Consider the following 20406-nt stretch of genomic DNA (forward strand, 5'->3'; position numbering starts at 1 on the left):
GAGCAACCACAGGAAGTCCTGGCTGCGCGCAGAGCCCACTATGAACCCCGAGATCTGAGGGTCTGGGCCGCTGCAGCCCGGATGTCTCAGGCAGGGGTGCTTCCTTGGGCTGTCCCCATGGAGGCGCTCCAGGCTGCCCCGCCCCCTGTAGCAGACACCTTAGGGACAATGTGTGAGACCCGCCACCAATGCTGAACACTTACCAAGGCAGGAAACGGAGCCAGATATTCTGAGATGTTCTGAGCAAGTGTTGAATGAAAATGTGCTTCTGCTGAGCACCCACAAGCAGAAGCGCAGCCTCGGGGGGCTCTGCTCGTAGGGCGCAGGTCACTCAGGAGAGCTGGCCTCTGGGGCCGCCCTGGGCGTGCAGAGCTGAGGGGTCCAAAGAGGACCTCCTGCCGCCATGATCTGGGGCAACACCAACAGATAGGCCCCTTCCCCTGCAGCAGCGTTTCCCTGGGATGCAGGCCAGGAGAGGCCCGCTGCTGCGTGCCTCCGAGTCCACAAACTCAGGAGTGTTCCACCTACCTTCGTCAGGGTTTGTTGCCTATCAAGAAAGGTCTTTTTGTTTTCAGATCACAAGCTCATCCAGTTTCTCTCAATTCCTACACGTGGATGTAACAGTGTGGGTCCCTCATGGCCGGGATGGGAGCAGGAGGTGGTGTTGGGAACGCAGGTTTGCGGCCATTGTCCTGACACTGAGGAGAAACAGGCGCCTCTCCACAGCACGCCCTCTTGCAGTAAAGCTGGTGCCCCCACCCATGTGCCACCTTCTCCACGGGAGGCCCCCAGAGCCCCCCCACATCCACCCTCCCACAGGCTGTTCTGAAGGTGACCCTCTGCTCTGGGCGGACCAGCCCACATGTCCTTCAGGAGGCTGGCCAGGGCGTTCAGGAGATGAACCAGCCTCTCTCCTCCCCTCTGTATCCACAATCTCTCACCGTGCCTCTTGTATGCTCCAGCCTCCTTCCAAGGTGCAGAGGTCAGTGAACAAGACTCTTTTACTAGAAGGGACAGGCGATGAGCAACTAACCTGCCAGTTTGCAGCATGTCCGGCAACCATAAGCACTGTGGGGAAAACTGTCCCGGATCAGGAGGCTGGGAGACTGGGAGGGAGGGAGGTGCTGTGCATGGAGTATTAGCAAAATCTCACTGCTAAGTCTAGTTCAGAGACCTGGAGGGGGCCAGCTTGGGCCAAGTGGCTACTAGGCAAACGCTCTCTCGGCATGAGTAGCCATGAACACAAAGGCCCTGGGCAGAAGCTGCTTGGTATGCTGGGCTGGGACACGGTGAGCAGGAGGAGAGTCCAGTTCAGGGGAGAGTTGTGGGGGCTGGACACAGACTCCGCCAGGTCCAGCTGAGCTCCAGAGGCTTCTGTTCTCAGGGAGCAGGTTAGAAACTTGCACTATGTTTCCAGCAATGCTGTAGTATCTGTTCTACAAGGACCAACTCTGCAGGGATGAGACAAGGTCAGAGGCAGAGAGACTGCAGGAGAGTCTCATACAAGCCACCCGGGGGCTGATGTGCAATGGATGGAGTGCTCTGGCTTTAGAATGTCCCCAGAGGCGAGGGTTTTAGGAAATAACTAGCTCATAAGGGCTCTGAGCTTGTCAGTGGATTCAGCCATTGGTGGACTCTGGGGGGTGGGACCTGGTAGGGGAGCAGGTCCCTGGAGCTGTGCCCTGGAGGTTTATTTCTTGCCCCTGCCTGTCCTTCCTCCCTGCTCTGGCACTCTCTCTCCTCCCCCATCTCTGCTTCCCAACTGCTATGAGCAGAGCAACTCTCCCCCCTACTTCCTGGCTACTATGAAGCAGCTCTCTCTCTCTCTCTCTCTCTCTCTCTCTCTCTCTCTCTCTCTCTCTCCCTCCCTCCCTCCCTCCCTCCTCTCTCTCTCTCTCTATCTCTCTAGCACTACCTCTTTCTCTCTACTTCCCTGCTGCCATGAGCTGAGTAATTCTTTTCCCTCTCTCTCCCCCCACCCCTTCCCAGCACCATGAGTGGAGCAGCTCTCTCCTCTCTCTCTCTCCCTCTCCCCCCCACCTCTTTCTCTACTTCCCAGCCGCCATGAGCAAAGCAGCTCTCCTCTTCCACACCCTTCTACAATGACACTCGGCCTTACTGCCAGCCAGAGCGATGGAGCGTGAAACCTTGGAAGCCACGAGCCCAAGTAAGCCTTTCTCCTCTAATCTGTATGTGGTGAGTATCTCAGTCACAGGGAGAACTTGCTGCCAACACAGGTGGGTCAGTGTTGGTGGGAGAGTGGGGGATCCTGGGTGTGTGTGTGTGTGTGTGTGTGTGTGTGTGTGTGTGTGCGTGTGCGCATGCCCTAATGGGAATTGAAGCCAGGGACAGTCTACTTTTGAGCTACATCCCCAGCCCTATTTTGTTTTTATTTTGAAACAGGGTTTCGTTGATGATGAAAGTCTCAGCACCTGCTGAGGCTGTCCTTGAGTCTGCAATCTTCCTGTCTCAACAGCTTCCCAAGTACTGGGATTATAGGCATGCATCACCACACCTGGATCTGCTTTACAGTTAGTGTTGAGGGGCCCCTGATAGACTGGGTATGAGGTGGGATAGAAAGAAAGAAACCCAATGGATGGTGGTCAGTGGTGTAGGAGCTGTGGAAGGGCCAGGTGCACCTGTGGGGCCTGGGCCAGCTCTGGGGACCTGCAGCACTCCCAGGCAACCCCAGTACGCTTCATTTTGTGCCATCCTAAGTGGGAATAATGTCAGGCACGGCTGCTGGTTAAATGAAGGTGAGTCAGACAGAAATCCTAAAGATCTTAACAGACAAGCTAACAGAGAAAAGATGTGCTGTGGAGCCAGCCCAGCCAGGAACAAACTCCAGCCCCAGTGCACACTGTCCAGGAGTCAGTCATCCCCACTTGGGTGGGTCATGGAGAAAAAGAAATAAAGCAAACAAGTCGTCTGGCACAGCCAGACACTCAGTGTCGTCCATCTGAAAGTGGCCCTCTCCAACAATCTGCCCCACATCCAGCAGCGCAGCCCTTCCTTGCGGGGCCACCACATGCTCTCCCTTCGGCTTCCTTCAGTCCTGGTCTCATAGACAGAGGGAAGAGCAGACACGCACACCGCCACACAGTGACCCTCATGTTCCTGAAGATGGAGATTCAAGGCCAGGAGCCTCAGCTGGCCGCAAGATATGCCCGCCTTCAAAGTGCAGTGACGAAGTGCCAAGATACAGTGGCACTGCCTGGAGGGGAAAGCTCAGGTCAGCATGAGTCTCTTGTCCTCTAACGAGAGGACAAGAGACGTTCTACGGCCATGCGACGGCAGGTTCTAAGTCACTGACCACTGCGCAGCGAGCACAATAAACACGCGCAGAAAGCCACCGCCAGGGCACCCCTGTGAACCACACACACGCAGACTGTGACCACGCCACATTATCTCAAAGGCACCCACTGCCAGTCACTCGAGTATGCACTGAAATGCGGAATTACTTTCTTCAAAGTCCAGCCAGCCCCTGTGAATAGAAGGACCGCGGGACAGACCACAGTCAAAAACCATGAGCGTCAAAGTGAACACTCTTTTGTTCCTTCCATTGCACCACACAATTACAAGATCTCGCCATCTCACGGTGACATTTTAAGTAGCTTTCAATGCTCCAAGTGGGCTCTAGCAGGGCAATTACAGGGAATGTCAGGACATCAAATGTGTGAGACTGGGAGGAGGTGATCAGCTCACACTGACTGCGTGCACAACTATGCAGGCCTGACCTGCTGGAACCATGTCTTTATGGGGTCTCTCACACAAAATGCTGCATGCTTTGTAGAATGAGCAAAGGCATACAGAGAACCTCACTATAAAGCTGCTTTAACAATGAAGATGGGGCTCACGCACAACAGCTTTTGCTCCTATGCCTTTATCATCACATATGTATTACACAGTATAGCTAACTCCACTCCTCATCCTCACCATGCTCAGCATCATCATATCACCACCATCACCATCAGCATCATCAGCATCACCACCACCAACCACCACCATTCCCAACAGCATGAGCACCACCACTATCACCATTGCCACCACCATCATCACCACCAATTCCATCACCATCAGCAGCAGCATCACCACTACCACCATCACCACCACCACCATCATATCACCATAAATGGCACCACCATTATCAACACCAGCACCAACCACCACCATTACCAACAGCATCATCACCACCACTTTCACCATCACCAATACCATCACTATCACTATCATCACCACTACCATCATCATCCTCATCACCTCTGTCACCATTATCACCAGCATCATCACCAGCACCATCATCTTTGAAATCATAACACATGACTACCATCACTCCCTTCATCACTACCGTCACCACCACCATCATCAGTTCATTAGTCCATTTTTAGTCCATTTTTGGGTGTCTCTGTGACCAAAACACCTGCCAAGAACAATTTAGGAGAGGAGGGAAGGTTTATTTGGGCTCAGGGTTTGAGAGGTCAGTCCATGGTTGGCCAGTCCCAAGACAGAAACATGATCATGGCAGGATGTTAAAGAGGACAGCTGCGTAGCTCACAGCCGCCAGGAGGCAGAGCGAAGACAAAGGAAGGGGCCAGGGATAGATACAGTTCCCAAAGCACACCCAGGCACCTCCTCCTCCTGCCACACCCTGTGCACCTGTGCTACCAACCTGTGTTACCAATTATCTATCAATGGATCTATCCACTAATGAGATTACAGCCCTGATACAGGAACTTTCTCTGGGCATTTTTGCATTTGCCAATACTTGAGATTTTCAGGGGACATTCTATATTTAAACCATAACAACCAGTGTCACTATTATTATCATCCTCACTACCATCAATGCTACATCATCATCACCATCATCATCAGTACTGTCACCATCAACACCAGCACCACCATTATCACTGTCATCACGAGGAATTGACTGTGCCTCTTGCTTAGAGGGCATACCCTCAATTTAATTATGGGTGCTCAACACTTGGTAAAAGATTCAGAGAAATTCAGTAGGAGTTTATTATCCAATTCTGCCTTCATCTGGGCTCCCATCAGGAGATATGGACATAATTACATATCAACATTCTATTTTCACTGAAAACAACACAATGATGGCAAATTATATTCTCTTTCCACAGTAGGAAGTTCAGGCCTCACAGCCAAGTGGCATAGCTCTCATGCCGGTGACTGAGAAGGTCTAACCACTGGTGGACCAAGCGCCCTGGCTGTTGGGCCATGTGATTTTGTACACACATGAGTGCATTCACCAAGTCTAACTTCTATCACATCTAGCAATGAGGAAAAGAAGAAAGGCATTGTTTATGCAGCTGGTGGTGAGGGCAGAAGTCCAATCGCTTGCCTTTTCCTTTCTTCTCCTTGCAGGGCTAGTTTTAATACCAGGGCCTCACACAGGCCAGACGCGTGCTCCACACAGAGCTGTGCCCCAGACTCAGATCGCTTTGTAAAGCACGTTTCATGCGGATGCACATGAGTAGGATTTTGCACGCTCAGAACGTTAGGGTGGCAAGCCTGGGCACGTGCTGGATGACAACAGGCACGTTCTGCAATGACGGCATAAAAGGTGGGAGGCTGGGCCTGCATGGTAACCAGATCTGCCATCAGAACTGCCACCCCGGACCAGACCAAGCCAGCTGCTGTCCAGGAGGCTGGGGCCTCAAGACCCCATGGGCCCCGGATGTGCTCCCTGGGAGAGAGAGCCCCCAGCTTCCTGCACGCCCACCCTGCGCCATGTTCCACAGAGTCAGGGGGCACCACACAGCATCTTCAGATGGTGCAGGGACAACCTGGAGCCATGGGGAAGACGGCAGCACCGCAGGGCCTCATGCAACACGGAGCGCCCGTGTCCCAGTGCTCCAGAGGCCTCCCTGCTAGGGCCAGCAGGGGAAGGCGGGTCAGCCGAAGCAGCAGGCAGGGAGGGCCGAGCAGTGCACCGTGAGCTCAGGGGCCTGAGGCTCGCAGCCATAGAGGCACACTGCAACTCCATACCGAACGCGCTCCAGCAAGTGCAGCTGGCATGCGGTGAAGCAAATGTCGGAGGCGAGAAATGTGCCACCGGCGCTCGGGCAAGCTGGGAGATTGCCTATCAAAGACACCAAAGAGATTTCCCACGTGGGGTGGGGTCCTGACCTCCAATGTCCTCCCAGGCGCTGGTGTGCAAGAGAGGCAGAGTCTTGTGGCTGGGAAGAAGGCCTGTGAGCCAGGAGAGGAGGAGCTGCTCCGCCAGGCCCGAGCCACCCGTCAGGTGCAGCCACGTCTGGGCTGCTGGGCAGGGGCAGCGGAGGGGCCACTTTCCTGCTGTGTAAGCCATGGAGTGCCGCCCAAGCACTCCTGCCCCCTCTCCTGCCTCCTCCTGTACTGCAGGGCGTAGGTGCCCACAGACCTGCTAGCCGCCTCTGCTGAGTGCGGCTGTTCCCCTGGTAAGGGCCGCCGAGGCTCAGGTGCTCTCCTTCAGGACTTACACAGCACGCGCTCGTGAACTGCAGCGGGTGTGGACCCAGCGTCAAGAGCCCACCAGGTCCCTAGTGGTGGGTTCCGGTGCTGGTGGTCAATAGAGCCCTGTGTTTTGGGTTGTTTGTGGCAACAGGGTCGCTGGAGGTATGAACAAGAAAGCACAAACGTGCTGCTCTAATGGACCCGCCCCAGGCGCCCGCCAACATGTGAATGGATACGGAGAATGGCAGAGACACAGCGGAATCCTCCTGGGCCAGGATGAAGAACTAAATTCTATCACTCGCAGGAAAATGGACGGAACAGGAGAGAATCATGCTAAGTGAGATCAGCCAGCCTCAAAGTCAAGGGTCTTCGGCTTCCTCCCATTTGCGGAAGCCAGAGAGAAAACATAAGGGACTTTAAGTAACTGATGAAAGACGCCTGTAGAGCTTTTGAAGGGGCCGGGGAGGAGAGTCGGGAAGGAAGAGGGGACTGAAGGGGGCGACAGCTGAGTGCGCCCAGCGGTGTGCCCGCACGGCCACCAGCCTCGCCAGCTCACTGGGTGCAGGAGGGAGAGGGCGGGAGCACGAGGAAAGGAGGCAGGCTGGGCGTGTATGTTTTCATCACGTGGAACCTCACTGTGATGGACAATTGCAATGAACTAATAAATTTTTTTGCAGTACTGGAGATAGAACCCAGGGCCATTCTACCTCTGAGCTACATCCCCAGCCCTAGTTTTTATTCTTTACTTTGAAAGAGGATCTCACTGAGTTGCAAAGAGCCCTTGCTAAGTAGCTGAGGCTGTCCTCAAACCATGATCCTCCTGTTTCAGCCTCCTGAATGCTGGGATTACAAGTGTGTGCCACCACGCCTGGATAAAATATTTTTTTTAAGAAAATACACAAAATGAATGTACTTAACGACACCAAACTGTCATCACTCCTTGAGACAAATTGCCAAGACATCCTGCTGCCTCGGTATCTATGTGTTGAAGACCCCACTCCACATAGAAAAAACCGGCAAAAAGCCCCGAGAAAGAGGTATCGTCTCTGGCAAAAAATATCCCCCACTTTAGATATCCTTCATAACTATTATTCTCTTGGTATTCTTTTAACTCTCTACACGAATTGCTCTGATGATGTGAGATCAGAAATTGAGTCCGTGGAAATAAACGTCCTTGGCTTTGCTCAATAGTAAGGAAAAAACTGGCCAGAACTCAGATGCTGTGATAAACATTCCAGCTGCAGCAATTACAAAGGGTCTCTGACCCTCACTATCACTAACTTAGGTTAAGCTATTAACTCAGGTAAGGTAGTTCAGTTTAAGGAAACTTTGTTTACCCTTAAGATCCTGCCTAGAGACAGAGAAGATAAAAACCTTGTGTGTGACCTTAAAGCAATTTAGTTGATAAACAACTTAGTTGCCCAAATACAATAGACTCAAGGAAAAAGATTGGTGACTTTTACGCCCAGTGTAAATATTCCTGAAGACAGAGAGGCTGACCGCAGGGTTAGAAATAAATATGACTAAATAAAGGACAGACGTTCTAAATATATATGTATGAAGGAAAGGAAATACCGTAAGAGTAAGAAAAGCATTTTTGCATGAAGAAGAGCTTATCATAAGAAAGTCCCAACTGGGAAAGGAAGGAATTAGAAAGTTAGAAGCAAGTTGCAGAGGGTTTGTGACAGAGAAATGGATTATTAAAGATGAGTAGGCTTTTAATAGGCTTATTGTCTAAAGAAGAGTGTTCAGCAGTTAAGGACAATTAAAACCAAGAACTTTGTGGTGTTGTTTGTGGTATTTTGTCTGCAAAACTGTGTTGTGAGTATGCTTAAGCTTTCAGATTAAGAAGATAAGATGCCAACACCTGGAAAAACTCTATCACATCCACCTGAATCACCACATCTCCCCACACTTGCTATATGAACTGAACCCAAAAGATGGAAAGTTCCAGGAAAGTTAAAGAAGATTCCCCGAGAAACCCCCAAGCCTTGGCCATGCTTGTTTATTTTGGGAAGTGGCCCCCTGGGACTGCTTATCTGCAAAGACCTTGGAAAAGAATCAGGAGTCAGGAGTCAATCTCTCTCGAAGATCAACAGCCAGCTGAAGGACTAGTTTTATTACCTTTGTTTACATGTCATTCATTATTACTTCACAATGATTACACCCACCTCCCTCTCCTCTTACTATTAACTTGACTGGTGAAGGGTATAAATTTCTTGGAGTTTTTGTAATAAAGTGTCATTGGTTCAAGAAGCCTTTGTCCACCTCAAATTCCTTCCCAAACGTCGTACCCAAAAACTTAGGGAATTCATAGAGGGGAAGGAATTGCTGCAGATAAGTTTCTGCAGAAATCCACCTGCCTTTTGCCCCATCTTTCTGAGGCTCCCGGTCGCGAGTGGACTTGCCCCCCCACAAGAACTGAGCTAGTCGGTAACAACAAATGGCTTGGCTTCTGAGAGAAGCACCACCACAGGAAAGGAAAAAGAGGAGGAGGAACAGAATGTGGGTCAGCCCCGCCACAACGGGGTTCTGCGGGTCCGCTACCAAAGAGCCAACCCCCGAGGGAAACACACGACAACCGGGAAATTTGCAGACTGACGAGATAGGAGGTTATGTCTTTACATGCGATGAGACTGTCGGGTTTGGTTTATGCAAGAGTCTTATCTTCCAGCAGGACAGTACAGGAATATGGACAGATGAAATAACTTGATGGCTGAATTTGCTTGACACTCACGCAGGGGCGCTTAAGGAAAGGTTAGTCAGGGTCTAGGAGTTGCTGCAAGCAAGACCTGGTGAGGCCTACACCGGGCTCCCTGCACGATTCTATATTTTTGTGTTGGCAATTTTACATAATGCTTTTGAAAGCATGCAGTGCCATTTAGGAAGAGAGTACATGTAAGAAGTTAACCCGTATTTCAAGGCAGAGCAGGAAAAATGCCCAGCAACTGAGCAAGTACTAAGGACCACTAGACAGCAGGGATATGTTTTCAGGATTACACTCCCACAGAGCCACACCTCCTGGTGAGAAGATGGGAGGTGTCCAGGCAGTGAAGGGGAAGGACTTTGCCAACAGAAAGAAGGCACAGCCCAGCCCAGGGGCTGAGAGCCCGGCGGTGGCGGCGGCGGCGGAGCACACAGGTGGCACCCAGGAGGGGCCTTTGGAGAGCAGACAGGGCGAAGTGGAGACCTCAGTCTAGCACATAAGAATGTCACACTGAGAGCTACAACTCAGAAAGCTCAGAGTGTAGGAAGGGATTCCTGGGGTAGCCCTGGCCTGAGGGGAGACAAGCAGTAGGGGCTGCAGGCTGCTGGCCCGCTGGACAAACCCTGCTCATGGTGCGGGGGGGGGGGGCTCCCATGTGTGAACTCGGTCTGTCTCCTCCTGCGCCTTCCCTAAGGCCGGGAAGAGGAGGAAGCGCTAGCATTCACACGCCCTCCCTCTGACGGCAATGCTCCTTCTGTTAGAACAGCCATGCGGGCTGTGTGGACAGAGGGTCTGCGGGTCAGAGAGCTGCCGGCTGGGAGGGGCTGCGGCGGGGAAGGCTTTGAGAGTGGCAGATGGGGCTTTTTCCTACGGAAAATGGAGAAAGCAGGAATAACAGGTGCTCAGCCAGTGTCTTTAAAAGCCGCTCTGTGCTTGGTTTTAGTTTTCATGTATCTTCACAGAAAACATTGCACCTTACAAGAACCCCATGTTGGAATGGTCTTAGAAGTGGCTGTTAGGAAATAAATGGGCTGGAGCCTTCCATATGCTGTCGAGAAGCAGGAACTAGGAGCCCCGGCACTGCCCCCGCGGACGGCCACATGTGGTTACGACTTACCACCTAGCATAGACACCTCCCGCCCGGGGCCACACTGCACGCCAATGCACTGTGAGTGGCACTGGTCTCAGGCTGCACGTTGGCGGATCACACGGATGACCATAAATTTGTGGAGCTCGGCCACCAGCAGTGCAGGGCGTGAGCATGGCTGGCACTCCTGTCCACAGGATGTGGGCCATGTTCCCCGCCCCGTCATTGATAAAATCATCATGTTGTGTGTTTTGGGCAGGGACAGAGCAGCCCCCAGGAGTGCTGGCCTCCCCCTCAGCCGGCCACCCTTCCCCCGACAGAATGAAGAGCAGTACCTGCCTGCCCACGCCGAGGCAGCTCAAGGACCCAGAGAGCCTCCTGTCCCACTCTGCCCGTTTCCCCATCCATGCTCCAGCTGGAAGGAGAGCAGACGCCACGTGGGCGAGACCAGCCGGCCAAGAAAAACTCACCATTGCCCGGGCTCAGCGGGCCTGCAGGCTCTCTTAGAGGTAAGGGCCACTTCTGGGGAGCTGCCAGCGCTGCGGGGGGCCTCGGCGCTCTCGAGGGACTGCGCAGGAGGTAGCGCGGGCCTGGGTCACTGCCCCTGGGGGGCGCAGGGGGCCTCTGGGCGGCGTAGGCGCCGAGGGCTGCCACCAGGCGCTGTCTGTCCAGGCTGCTGTCCACCTTGGGGCTGAGCTCATCGGGCTGGAGCCGGCTGAGGGCCCGCAGCGGGACGCTCTCAGGGTGCTTGGTCCGGGTGACAGGAGGGTAGGTCAGCGCAGACGTGTGGGCCACGTAGGTCAGAATGCTCTCGGGGAAGGACTCCTCGCCCTGGAGGGGCAGAAGAACAGAGCAGACAGCCGCTGAGCCCCCTCAGCCACCACAGCCAAGGGGCTGTACATGGCACCAGGTATCTGCAGCGTGGACCAAAGCCAGACTTCACCCACTGACTAGCCCCGGCTGTGTTTAGTCGTCAGCACCAACTGGGCTGTTATAACAGGTTTACTGGGATATAATTCAAAGCCAATTCCACCCAATTCAGTGGCTTTTAGTGAATTTACAGAGTTGCACTAATATCATCACCAAATGATTCCAGAGCGTTTTCATCATCACCAAAATAGCTCTTGTTATACCATCCACCCCCCGGGTGGCCACTGAGCTACCTCTGTCTCTTGGGTTCGCTTATCCTGTACGTGTTTCACATGAACAGACTCTTACAACACGTGACCTTTGTGCCTGGCTGACTTCATACGGCATCTGGGTCCTGGGATAGGCACCTTTACCTTCCTGAGGAACTGCCAAACTGTTGCCTGGCCCGGTCAGACACTGGACCATCCTGCCAGTAAAGTATGAGGCTGTGACTTCTCCACAGCCCTGCCGGCGCTTGCCGCCATCCCTCTGGCCACCCCGTGGTGGGGACACGGGACCCTCTGTGGTTCTGCTTGAGTTCTCTGAAGGACAAAATCACGGAGCCAACCCAGGTGCCCATCAACAGACGAAGGGATGACAAAACTGTAGGCTATACACATGATGGATTCTACTCAGCCATAAAGAACAAATTTATGTCATTTGTAGGGAAATGGATGGGCCAGGAGAACACTGTTAAGTGAGGTGAGCCACAGAAAGTGAGGGTCACATGTTTACTCTCATATGCGGAAGTTGGCGAGTAATCGGAATGCACGAGGGACTTCAGAGAGTAAAGTCCCACGGAGCGATGGAGGGGCCAGGGGAGGGCCGGCTGGGGCAGAGAATCAGTGAGGGAGACGCTTTCACTGACGCCAGGACACTTGTGAAATTACCCGTGCCAGTCTCAGTGTCTGAACCTGTACCAGAGGGGCGGGCGAGGGAGGGCGCAGGGAAGCCGCGTGCGTGGACACTGTCACTCTCAACTACATTACGATGTAAGACTACAATTCATCAATAAAAGTACAAATATTTTCACAGTCAAGCATGGTAATTTCCAACCCCAGGAGACGAAATGGTGCAGACGGCTCTGGAAGCCCACTGAGAGCCCCTTCCGGCGGGGTGGAGCGGGTCACACATTTTTAAGTCACGCGCACTTGTGCTTTGCCCTTGCACACCCTCAGGACACGGGATCGATCTGAGTTGGTGGTAAATGTCTTGGCATCTAGGTAAGCCGCATAGCAAACTAACTTTAAGGCTATTTTCAAAGACGTTTGAGTTCAGCCTTGAAAGGCAGATTTTCATGTTGGAAGCCAGGGCTGAGGATGGGTTGATCTGGGTCTGGTCTCAACTCTTATGGATGAACTTGGGCTAATCAGTTCACCTTGGGAGACTCCCTTCCTCTGTCAAAGGAGCTTAGACAATGTCTCTTGAGTTTTTCATTGTTATTTCTAAAATGATGTGACTTTTACTATTATTCAAAATTTTTTTTTTCCATTTTTAACTTTGTCCGAGGACTGGCCAAAATCAACTGCTTTTCTTTATAAAGAGAAAGGATTGAGACCTCGCATGCAAGACTGCTGCCTCGACCTGCCCCTCCTGCGGCTTCCCACAGGCTGGGAGCGAGTGTCGATGGTGGGCCGCCCGCGCTTGTTTCCGGAAGGTTGTCTCTGAACACCTGGCCAGGTCACAGTGCCAGCGGTGGGGCCTCTGCATCCAATGCCTCATTACTGGCCTGTGACTGTCGCCTGGTGCTTAGATGCAGCCAAACCCGGAGCTTCCACTCAAAGAAGCTCTAATTGAAGGCCTGTTGGACAGAGCCAGGCAGAGACACACCGGCCTGGCACAGGTATGAAATCACAGAGACACACACCGGCTTGGCACAGGGTAATAAAATCACAGAGACACACACCGGCCTGGCACGGGTTATAAAATCACAGACACACTGGCCTGGTACAGGTTATAAAATCACAGAGACACACCAGCCTGGCACCGGGTTATAAAATCACAGCCCCTGTGCAGCGCACTGGGTATGCAACCTGACTTCAGTCTGTCAGTACTCAGAGTCAAATTAAGGTGAAGAGGAGACAAGTGTCTCTGCAGGCAGCACATTCAGCTGGGCACAGAGGACAGCCACAGGCCTCACTCTGGACACGCCCCCGGGTGTCCTGTGGGCCTCCTCCTGCCCTGAGCAAGTGAGGGTGCCAGGGGGTAAGGTCACGGCAGCAGTGACCACGGCAGGTGCCAGAGATACCTCGGAAGCTCTGGAAGCAGGAGTCCAGCTGTCAGGGAGAGACCTTGGCCTTCCGTGGACTCCTGCCCACAGTCAGGGCGTGCAGAGTGAGGACTCTTTGCTTGTGGGTGTGCTCTCCTGAGGCTTCACATCTTGAAGGGAGAGTTCTGGACACAGAGTTGCCTAAGCTGGAGTCTTTCCACTGAGGTCCCAGGCCTGGCGACCATGGCTTTGGTGAGCTCACTTCTGTGAGCGGAGGTGTTGGTCACTGCTGTGGTCACGGCTGCTGTGACCTCCCCTGGCACTTACTTCCTCGGAGCAGGAGGCCCCCGGCCACTTGGTCTTCTACCTTCAGTGCTGGGTTTAAGATTCTGTGACTTACATTCATAGATTCTCTTCTGAACTGATCTGTAATGTGGGGTTTCCTGAGATAATGCTGAATAATGTTTAGGGCTGAAGCTGGCCAAACCCGGGAACCAGTAGCCCAGAAGCAAGAACACTGACCGGTTCCTTGCACGTGTGTGGACGCCGAGGCGCGACGTGAGGTCTCCACCGAGGGAGGACCAGCTCCGACGCCCTGCTGCAGCCACCTTGTGTGCAAAGCGTCTGTCAACTGCTGCCAGCGTAGGCTGACCTTCTACCCCTACACAAGCACAGCCCTACTCAAGATGGCAGGAGGGCCCACCCCACTCACCCACACATTGCGAGCAACCAACAGGGAAGAAGCTGGCCCAAGCATGTCAGAGGACATGACGCAACTTGTGTAACTCTGAGCCACTTGTCAATCCTCTTTAAGTCTCACTTTTACCACCTGTGCAATCATAAAAGCATTTCTCTTCTTAAAAGACAGCTATGAGGATAAGGGAATACATAGGTAAAAGTACCTAGCTCAGCACCTGGCCAGAGAGGTATTTGATAAATAGAAGTCTTCAATAGCAGCAGCATCACCATAAGCATCATCTCCACCACCACCATCACTAGCAGCATCCCAGCAGCAGCAGCATCTCACCATCAACAGCATCATCCCCACCATCCCACAAGCAGCCGCAGCATCCCCAGCATCAGCATCATGCCCATTCATCATCAGCATCGTATCCTATCAGCAGCAGCAGCAGCAGCCCACCATCAGCACTAGCATCAGTACCATTCCCATAACCATTAATATCCCACCATCAGAAGCAGCATCACCAGCATGAGCATCATCCCCATCATCAGCATCAGTGTCCCATAAGCAGCAGAAGCATTTCACAAGGAGCAGCAGCAGCAGCATCTCACCATCCTCAGGAGCATCACCAGCATCTGCTTTATCCCCCATTACCATTATCACAATCCCCACCACCATCAGCAGCTTTACACCAATACTGTTGCTGCCTCTCAGGCTCTGGATTGTATTCTATGGAGGAAAGATAACAGGCATGGCCCTGTCCTCAAATAGCTTGCAGGCCATCTTGGGAGTTAAGCCAGAGAACTCAAAGCCTGCAATTGGAAGCACACTGTTAGGTTCAGAAGAGCAGTCCTGGTTTGGAAGGCAGCGATTACAAATGCAGGGAGACGGGCCAGAGCAGCTTTCTGGCACTGGCTCCCCCACACCTTCCCACCTGCCCAGCAGTGAGGTAGTCGCGGGCAGCTCCCCTTCCTGCCAGCTTTACCCAGCTGTGGTGAAAGAGCTGAAGGTCAAACCTCCTTTTTTGACCAGTGTGTCTCACGACCCTCCACCCCCAACCCAGTCTGCAGAGCTGCTGCTCAGATGATAGGGAGCTGGGGACCCAGTAGCCCACAGGACACGCTCAGGGGACGGGACTCTTGTCAGCAAGCTGGCCGCTCATGCTCATCAGATATTCTCTTGTGCCAGGAGTATGAGGCAAATTAGGACGCTCAAGTCAGGACATCTTTGGACCACATAACACAGGTTTTCTCCCATCTGGCTCTCAGCCCGAAGGCAGCAAGGACAGGCATGCTGATCAAGACGTGTGCGCTGCCTTCGGGCTGACAGAGCACACAGCAGTGGAGCTGTCCACAGCTTCCTAATGAGCCAGCGCCACGACACCCGGTCGCTCTGCGCTGCAAGGTCTGGGCGCTCGTGGCGGGGCGGAGGCGGGGCGGAGGTTGGGCATGGCCCTGCCACAGCCTGCTCCTTAAGCAGGGCTGCACAAATGCTGAAGGTGCAGACAGCAACTCATTTCTTGGTTCTCTCTGTCCCTGTACAACGCAGGGCGTGGCAGTGTCTGATGGTGCCCGGGCTCCGGGGCCGCCAGAGGACTGCATGGGCAGCTGTTCCTGCTGATGGCGCCGTCGCCAGGACAAACAAGCTCTGCCCTGGGGATTGAGAGCCCTGCACCGCTCTGCAGTGGAGATACAGAATGTCCAGTTAGGTAACCCGTTCCCCAAGCACTTCTTAGAGTTCACAAAATCTCTAAGGTTGATGAGAAGTTCAGAAGTTAAGTCTAAACTAGAGGATCAACCAAGTTATCAGAAAGCAGACAGTCGACATGCAGTATGGCTGGTCACTTGGGGGCTTCTGCAGGGTGCTGCGTGTGCTGGTGGGACTTTCTGAAGACCACGTGATGTGCAGGCATTGCCGCCTGGCCTCCCTTCTCCGGCCACATGGGTCTGCACTGTGGACTTCCGTGGAGGCCACACCTGCAGTCCCACGCCCGGCGGGGTAAGTGAATGGATGGAGGGAGGCCCAGAGCTGGCATCCATCTTCTCACCCTCAGCCACCTGGAGGAGGAAGGATGACCTTCACTATGGGGTCTGCACACAGGGCGTCACGGGCAGGCTGCTCCAGGTCTGTTTTCATTATGTTTAATGTCTCAACAACATGCTGTGACACAATTACCCCCTTCTGCAGGTCAGGAGACAAGAAGCCCTGGGGTGGGGCAGCAGGGCAAGGACCCTCCGGGGCTGGCCAGGGCAGGTGCCCGGACTCCTCCTCCATCTGGTTCTGGAAAGACACAACTTGTGCTTAGCTCATTACAGAGATGGTGGCTTTGAGTTTGGGCCTTATTAAAAAAATCAAGAAAAGGTTGGAGAAGTATTCTAGGAATCCAATTTCAGCTCTACCACCAGCTGTCTGTAAGTAGCTGCTTTACTCATTTCCCAGCCTCAGTTTCCCCTCCTGTGAGGGGAGGGGATACACGCTGCAGCGAGGCAGCCATAGAGCAGATGCAATGCCACCACAGCACACTGTCCTTCTCCACCCTGGATGGCCGGTGGGGGAGCAACAGTGCCTGTCAGAGGACCAGCACAGCACTGCACGTGGACACCTGAGGATGTCTTCTGCCCAGCCCCACACCAGAGAACAGGGCCAGGCCCGGGCTCCCTGCGCCTCCTCGCCCTGGGTGTGTGCCCTCACACTTCTCCTCTCCCCCGCAAGGCTGAGGCTGCCTTCCTCAGACACCAGGTGTCTGTCCACTCGGCTGGTGCTGAAGCTGGGCAGGAAGGCCAGCAGGGCGTGGGACAGGAACAGCTTGCAATCCTGTCCCAGCTGGCCACAGCTGCCAGCAGCATGCCCATGTCTGTCACGAGTACACAGGTGCTGCTGGTGCACAGTAAGCCACGAGGTGGTCAGACCCTCAGGCGGCGAGGCCGTCTGTGCAGGGACTGTCACAGCCCTCCCACAGAGAGAAGGAAGATGGCTGTCCAGCAGGGAAATGCAGGCTGACAAGCAGTAGCCATCAGCAGCAGCCCCCTGACTGCGCCAGGCACCACTGTGCCAGCTGAGAGCCAAGGATGACCCTGGGGACAGCGTCCACACTCAGCCGCCACCAAGGCCCGGGGAGGGCGCCAGGCCAGGCAGCAACACTTCCCTTAACAAATGGACGTCACAGACATGGCTCGCAAAGCGTACCTGTGGTCCCCACAGCTCTGCTCTGCGCCACTGCATCCACTGCAGGAGAGGGCAGGAGGGCACCCGCGCCCCACACACCCCAGAGCTGCCCCCCAGATGTACAGGGCAGGAGGGCACCCGTGCCCCACACATCCCAGAACTTCCCCCAGACATGTAGGGCAGGAGGGCACCTGTGCCCCACACACCAAAGAGCTGCTCCCCAGACATGCAGGCCATGCCCCACACACCCCAGAGCTGCCCCCCAGATGTACACAGACCCCCAGATCCCCCAGACGTGTAGGGCTGGAAGGCACCCTCATCCCCACACACCCAGAGCTGTTGAAGAACGAGGCTGAGCACCTGTGAGACCTCAATGGACGTTGTATGTTTCTTAATGAAGCATCTGGGCAAATGAGACAGCTAGTCAGTTTCTTCTTTTTTTCATTTTCAGTTTTACTAAGGTAAACTGGGATTCCATGGGAAATGCACACTCAATTAGACATAGGTGTCTGCGACAGGACTGGCCCCAGGGTCAACATGAGCACACTAACTCAGCCTCCTCGTGTCCTGTGTCCCACCATGTCCTTGGCAGAGACAAGGACAACAGTGCGCCACTATCTCCTTGGACCCTATGAGACGCCATCTCCCACACGTGTCCTCAGCACTGACAACGGCCACCTCAGCCTCCTTGTGTCTGTGTGACCCTACATCACACTGTCCCCATCCTCCCACGCAATCCTCCTGCACTGCGACCTGCCACGTACACGGCAATTTGTGTCCTCCGTGGTGGAGCTCGGAGCTGTTTCTGTCTTGCAGACCATTGAGACTCAGGCTGTCGATCGCATCCATCTTTCCCTCATTTTCATTGTTGAGGCGCCTTCCATTTTATGGTTCAAACAAAAGCTACCCACCTCCCTGTTGACGGACACTTGGGTTGAGTCCAGTTGTGGCATGTACTCCTAGAGCTCCTGAGATGACTCCTGTCAAGCCCGAATGGACGTGTGTCCGCTCGTCCGCGGTACCGGCAGGGAGGTGGGAGCAAGCCAGGTGCTCCTTCAGAGTTTAAAGGACATACATCTCCACGGGCCGTCTCTGCCACCCCTGCCTCCTGGACTATGGCACAAGAGGAGGTGGGCTTCTACACTTGACCATCTAAGAGGTGTCTGACAGCATCTCCATGCGCATATATATTTTGTAATCATACATCACTTTGGAATACAAGACTTGAGAGGATATTCAAGCACATATCATCCAATAAGCCCTCATCCAATCCCCATCCCATTCCCTCCCCCTCCGTCGATCCCATGCTTAATTGGTAATTATCTTTGATATATTTGTTTATGCACCTCATGAGTTTTAAAGAGATTCCATCCTCCCCCATCCCCTCCCCTCTGATTGTTCATCTTAATTGCTTCTCAATAGGGCCTTTTCTACTACTTGACCTCCTCCTGTTACCCCTTTCCTCCTAGTTCTTGCTATTTAGGGGAAGCATCTGGATTTTATTTTCTGTGCTATTTCTATGTGCATGCCACATTGCAAGTTCCGATCCCACTTTTGACGGCCCCAGTAGTGGCCTGGCCACCCAGGGGACTCTTATCCCGACCTCGCTGGCTCCAGCACCGGCTTTGCCTCATGGGAGGCCCCGATCCTGGTCTCGCTGGCCCACACACAGAACTAACCCCTCGGCTGGCTTCGCTCCTGGCCTCAGAGGCCCCAGCACCGGCCTAGCCTCATGACAGGCTCCAATCCTGGCCTCGCTGACCCTGGCACCGGCCTAACCACTCAGCAGGCTCCTATCCTGATCTCCCATGTCCCAGATCTGTCCTTGCCTCACGGCAGTTTCCGATCCCAGACTCGCTGGCCCTGGCACCGGCCTTACCCCTCAGCAGAGTCCGATCCCAGCCTCAGAGGTCCCAGCACAGGTCTTGCCTCATGTCAGGATCCAATCCCGACCTTGCTGGCCCCGGCACCGGCCTAACCCCTTGGCTGGCACCGATCCCTGCCTCAGAGGCTGCAGTAGCGGCCTTGCCTCTCAGCAGGCTACGAACCCGGCCTTGTTGGCCCCGGCACTGACCTCACCCCTTTGCAGGCTCCAATCCCGGCCTTGGAGGTCCCAGCTCCGGCCATACTTCAAGGCAGGCTCCGATCCCAGCCTCGCTGGCCCCGGCACCGACCTAACCCCTCGGCAGGCTCCTATCCAGGCCTCAGAGGCCCCATCACCTGCCTTGCCTCACGGCAGGCTCCAATCCGAGCCCCCTCTTCACCCAGCAGGTTGTCCCACATTCCTGAGGTGCGTGGTGGTGTGGTGTTAGTATTCCACCTCTGAGGTAATTTCTTTCTTTTCTTTTTTTTTTTTTTTTTTTTTTTTTGGTACTGGGGTTCCTGGAAGCCCTTCTACCTCCGGGCTACACTCCCAGACCTATTTTTTAATATTTTTATTTGGAAACATGGTCTCTTAAGCCAGTGAGGCTGGCTCCAAACCAGCGCTATCCTCCTGTCTCCACCTCCCAAGAGCAGGGATTACAAGCGTGCGCCACCACCCCAGCTGAGGTAATTTCTTCAAAAGTTCCAGGTGTATTACGTCAGATCTCTGCCTCCCCTGAGTACTTGCCGCTGCCAATGCGACTGCCTCCACCATTTCAAATCTTTCCCAAGCTCTTTCCCATAACGCATAATGTCCAGTGTTCCTAAGCATGCGCGATGGTAGCATTAGACCTTTGGAGTAATTTCTTCAGAGGATCAGGGTGGGTTGGATCAGATGTCTGCCCCTACCAAAGACAAGTCTCCACCACCATCACGGCCACTGCTGCCACCACTGCCTTCCTCCTAGGTCTCCGCTAGACTCTCTCCTTACAGGTGATGTCCAGGATTCTTAAAGATGTAGAGAAGCCTCAGTCCTCCTTCATGGGGAATTTTTCCAAAAGTTCCAGTTCAGATGTATGTTTTATCTGCATCTCCAATATTCTAGTTGCCGCCTCAGCCATCTTAACCCCTCTCAAATATTTTTCTTTTCCCTTTTTATTTTTTAAATAAGAGAAGAGAGTATGTGTGGTTTGGGGAGGATGTGGGATCAGGCACTCGGTAACGATGAAAATTTTTTTTCATTCCGGGTGTGTGGGGTGGGGGTCGCCTAAGGGTGCCCCACCCATGCCCGCCCATCCGCCCAGGGTGGTGGCGGCCTGGACCTCAGGGTCCTT

The 20406-nt window shown here is 53.8% G+C and overlaps 1 protein-coding gene across 1 annotated transcript in view; it reads right to left on the minus strand.

The window, feature by feature from the left end:
* PTPRN2 (protein tyrosine phosphatase receptor type N2) overlaps positions 1-20406 on the minus strand; it is a gene marked incomplete at both ends in the record, with an annotated part of 666019 nt that overhangs the window by 381394 nt on the left and 264219 nt on the right. Inside the window, 14 exons of the mRNA XM_080701298.1 lie at positions 2120-2225; positions 4177-4302; positions 5949-6097; positions 6145-6279; positions 6398-6494; positions 9899-10024; positions 10580-10659; positions 10715-11075; positions 13294-13411; positions 13885-14023; positions 14551-14773; positions 16021-16101; positions 16220-16324; positions 16736-16877. Of these exons, the coding sequence (XP_080557424.1) occupies positions 2120-2225; positions 4177-4302; positions 5949-6097; positions 6145-6279; positions 6398-6494; positions 9899-10024; positions 10580-10659; positions 10715-11075; positions 13294-13411; positions 13885-14023; positions 14551-14773; positions 16021-16101; positions 16220-16324; positions 16736-16877 (1988 nt within the window). The remainder of the gene's footprint in view (positions 1-2119; positions 2226-4176; positions 4303-5948; positions 6098-6144; positions 6280-6397; positions 6495-9898; positions 10025-10579; positions 10660-10714; positions 11076-13293; positions 13412-13884; positions 14024-14550; positions 14774-16020; positions 16102-16219; positions 16325-16735; positions 16878-20406) is intronic.

The sequence above is a fragment of the Muscardinus avellanarius genome, assembly GCF_963383645.1.
Source record: "Muscardinus avellanarius genome assembly, chromosome: 9".
NCBI classification, from domain to species: Eukaryota; Metazoa; Chordata; class Mammalia; order Rodentia; family Gliridae; genus Muscardinus; species Muscardinus avellanarius.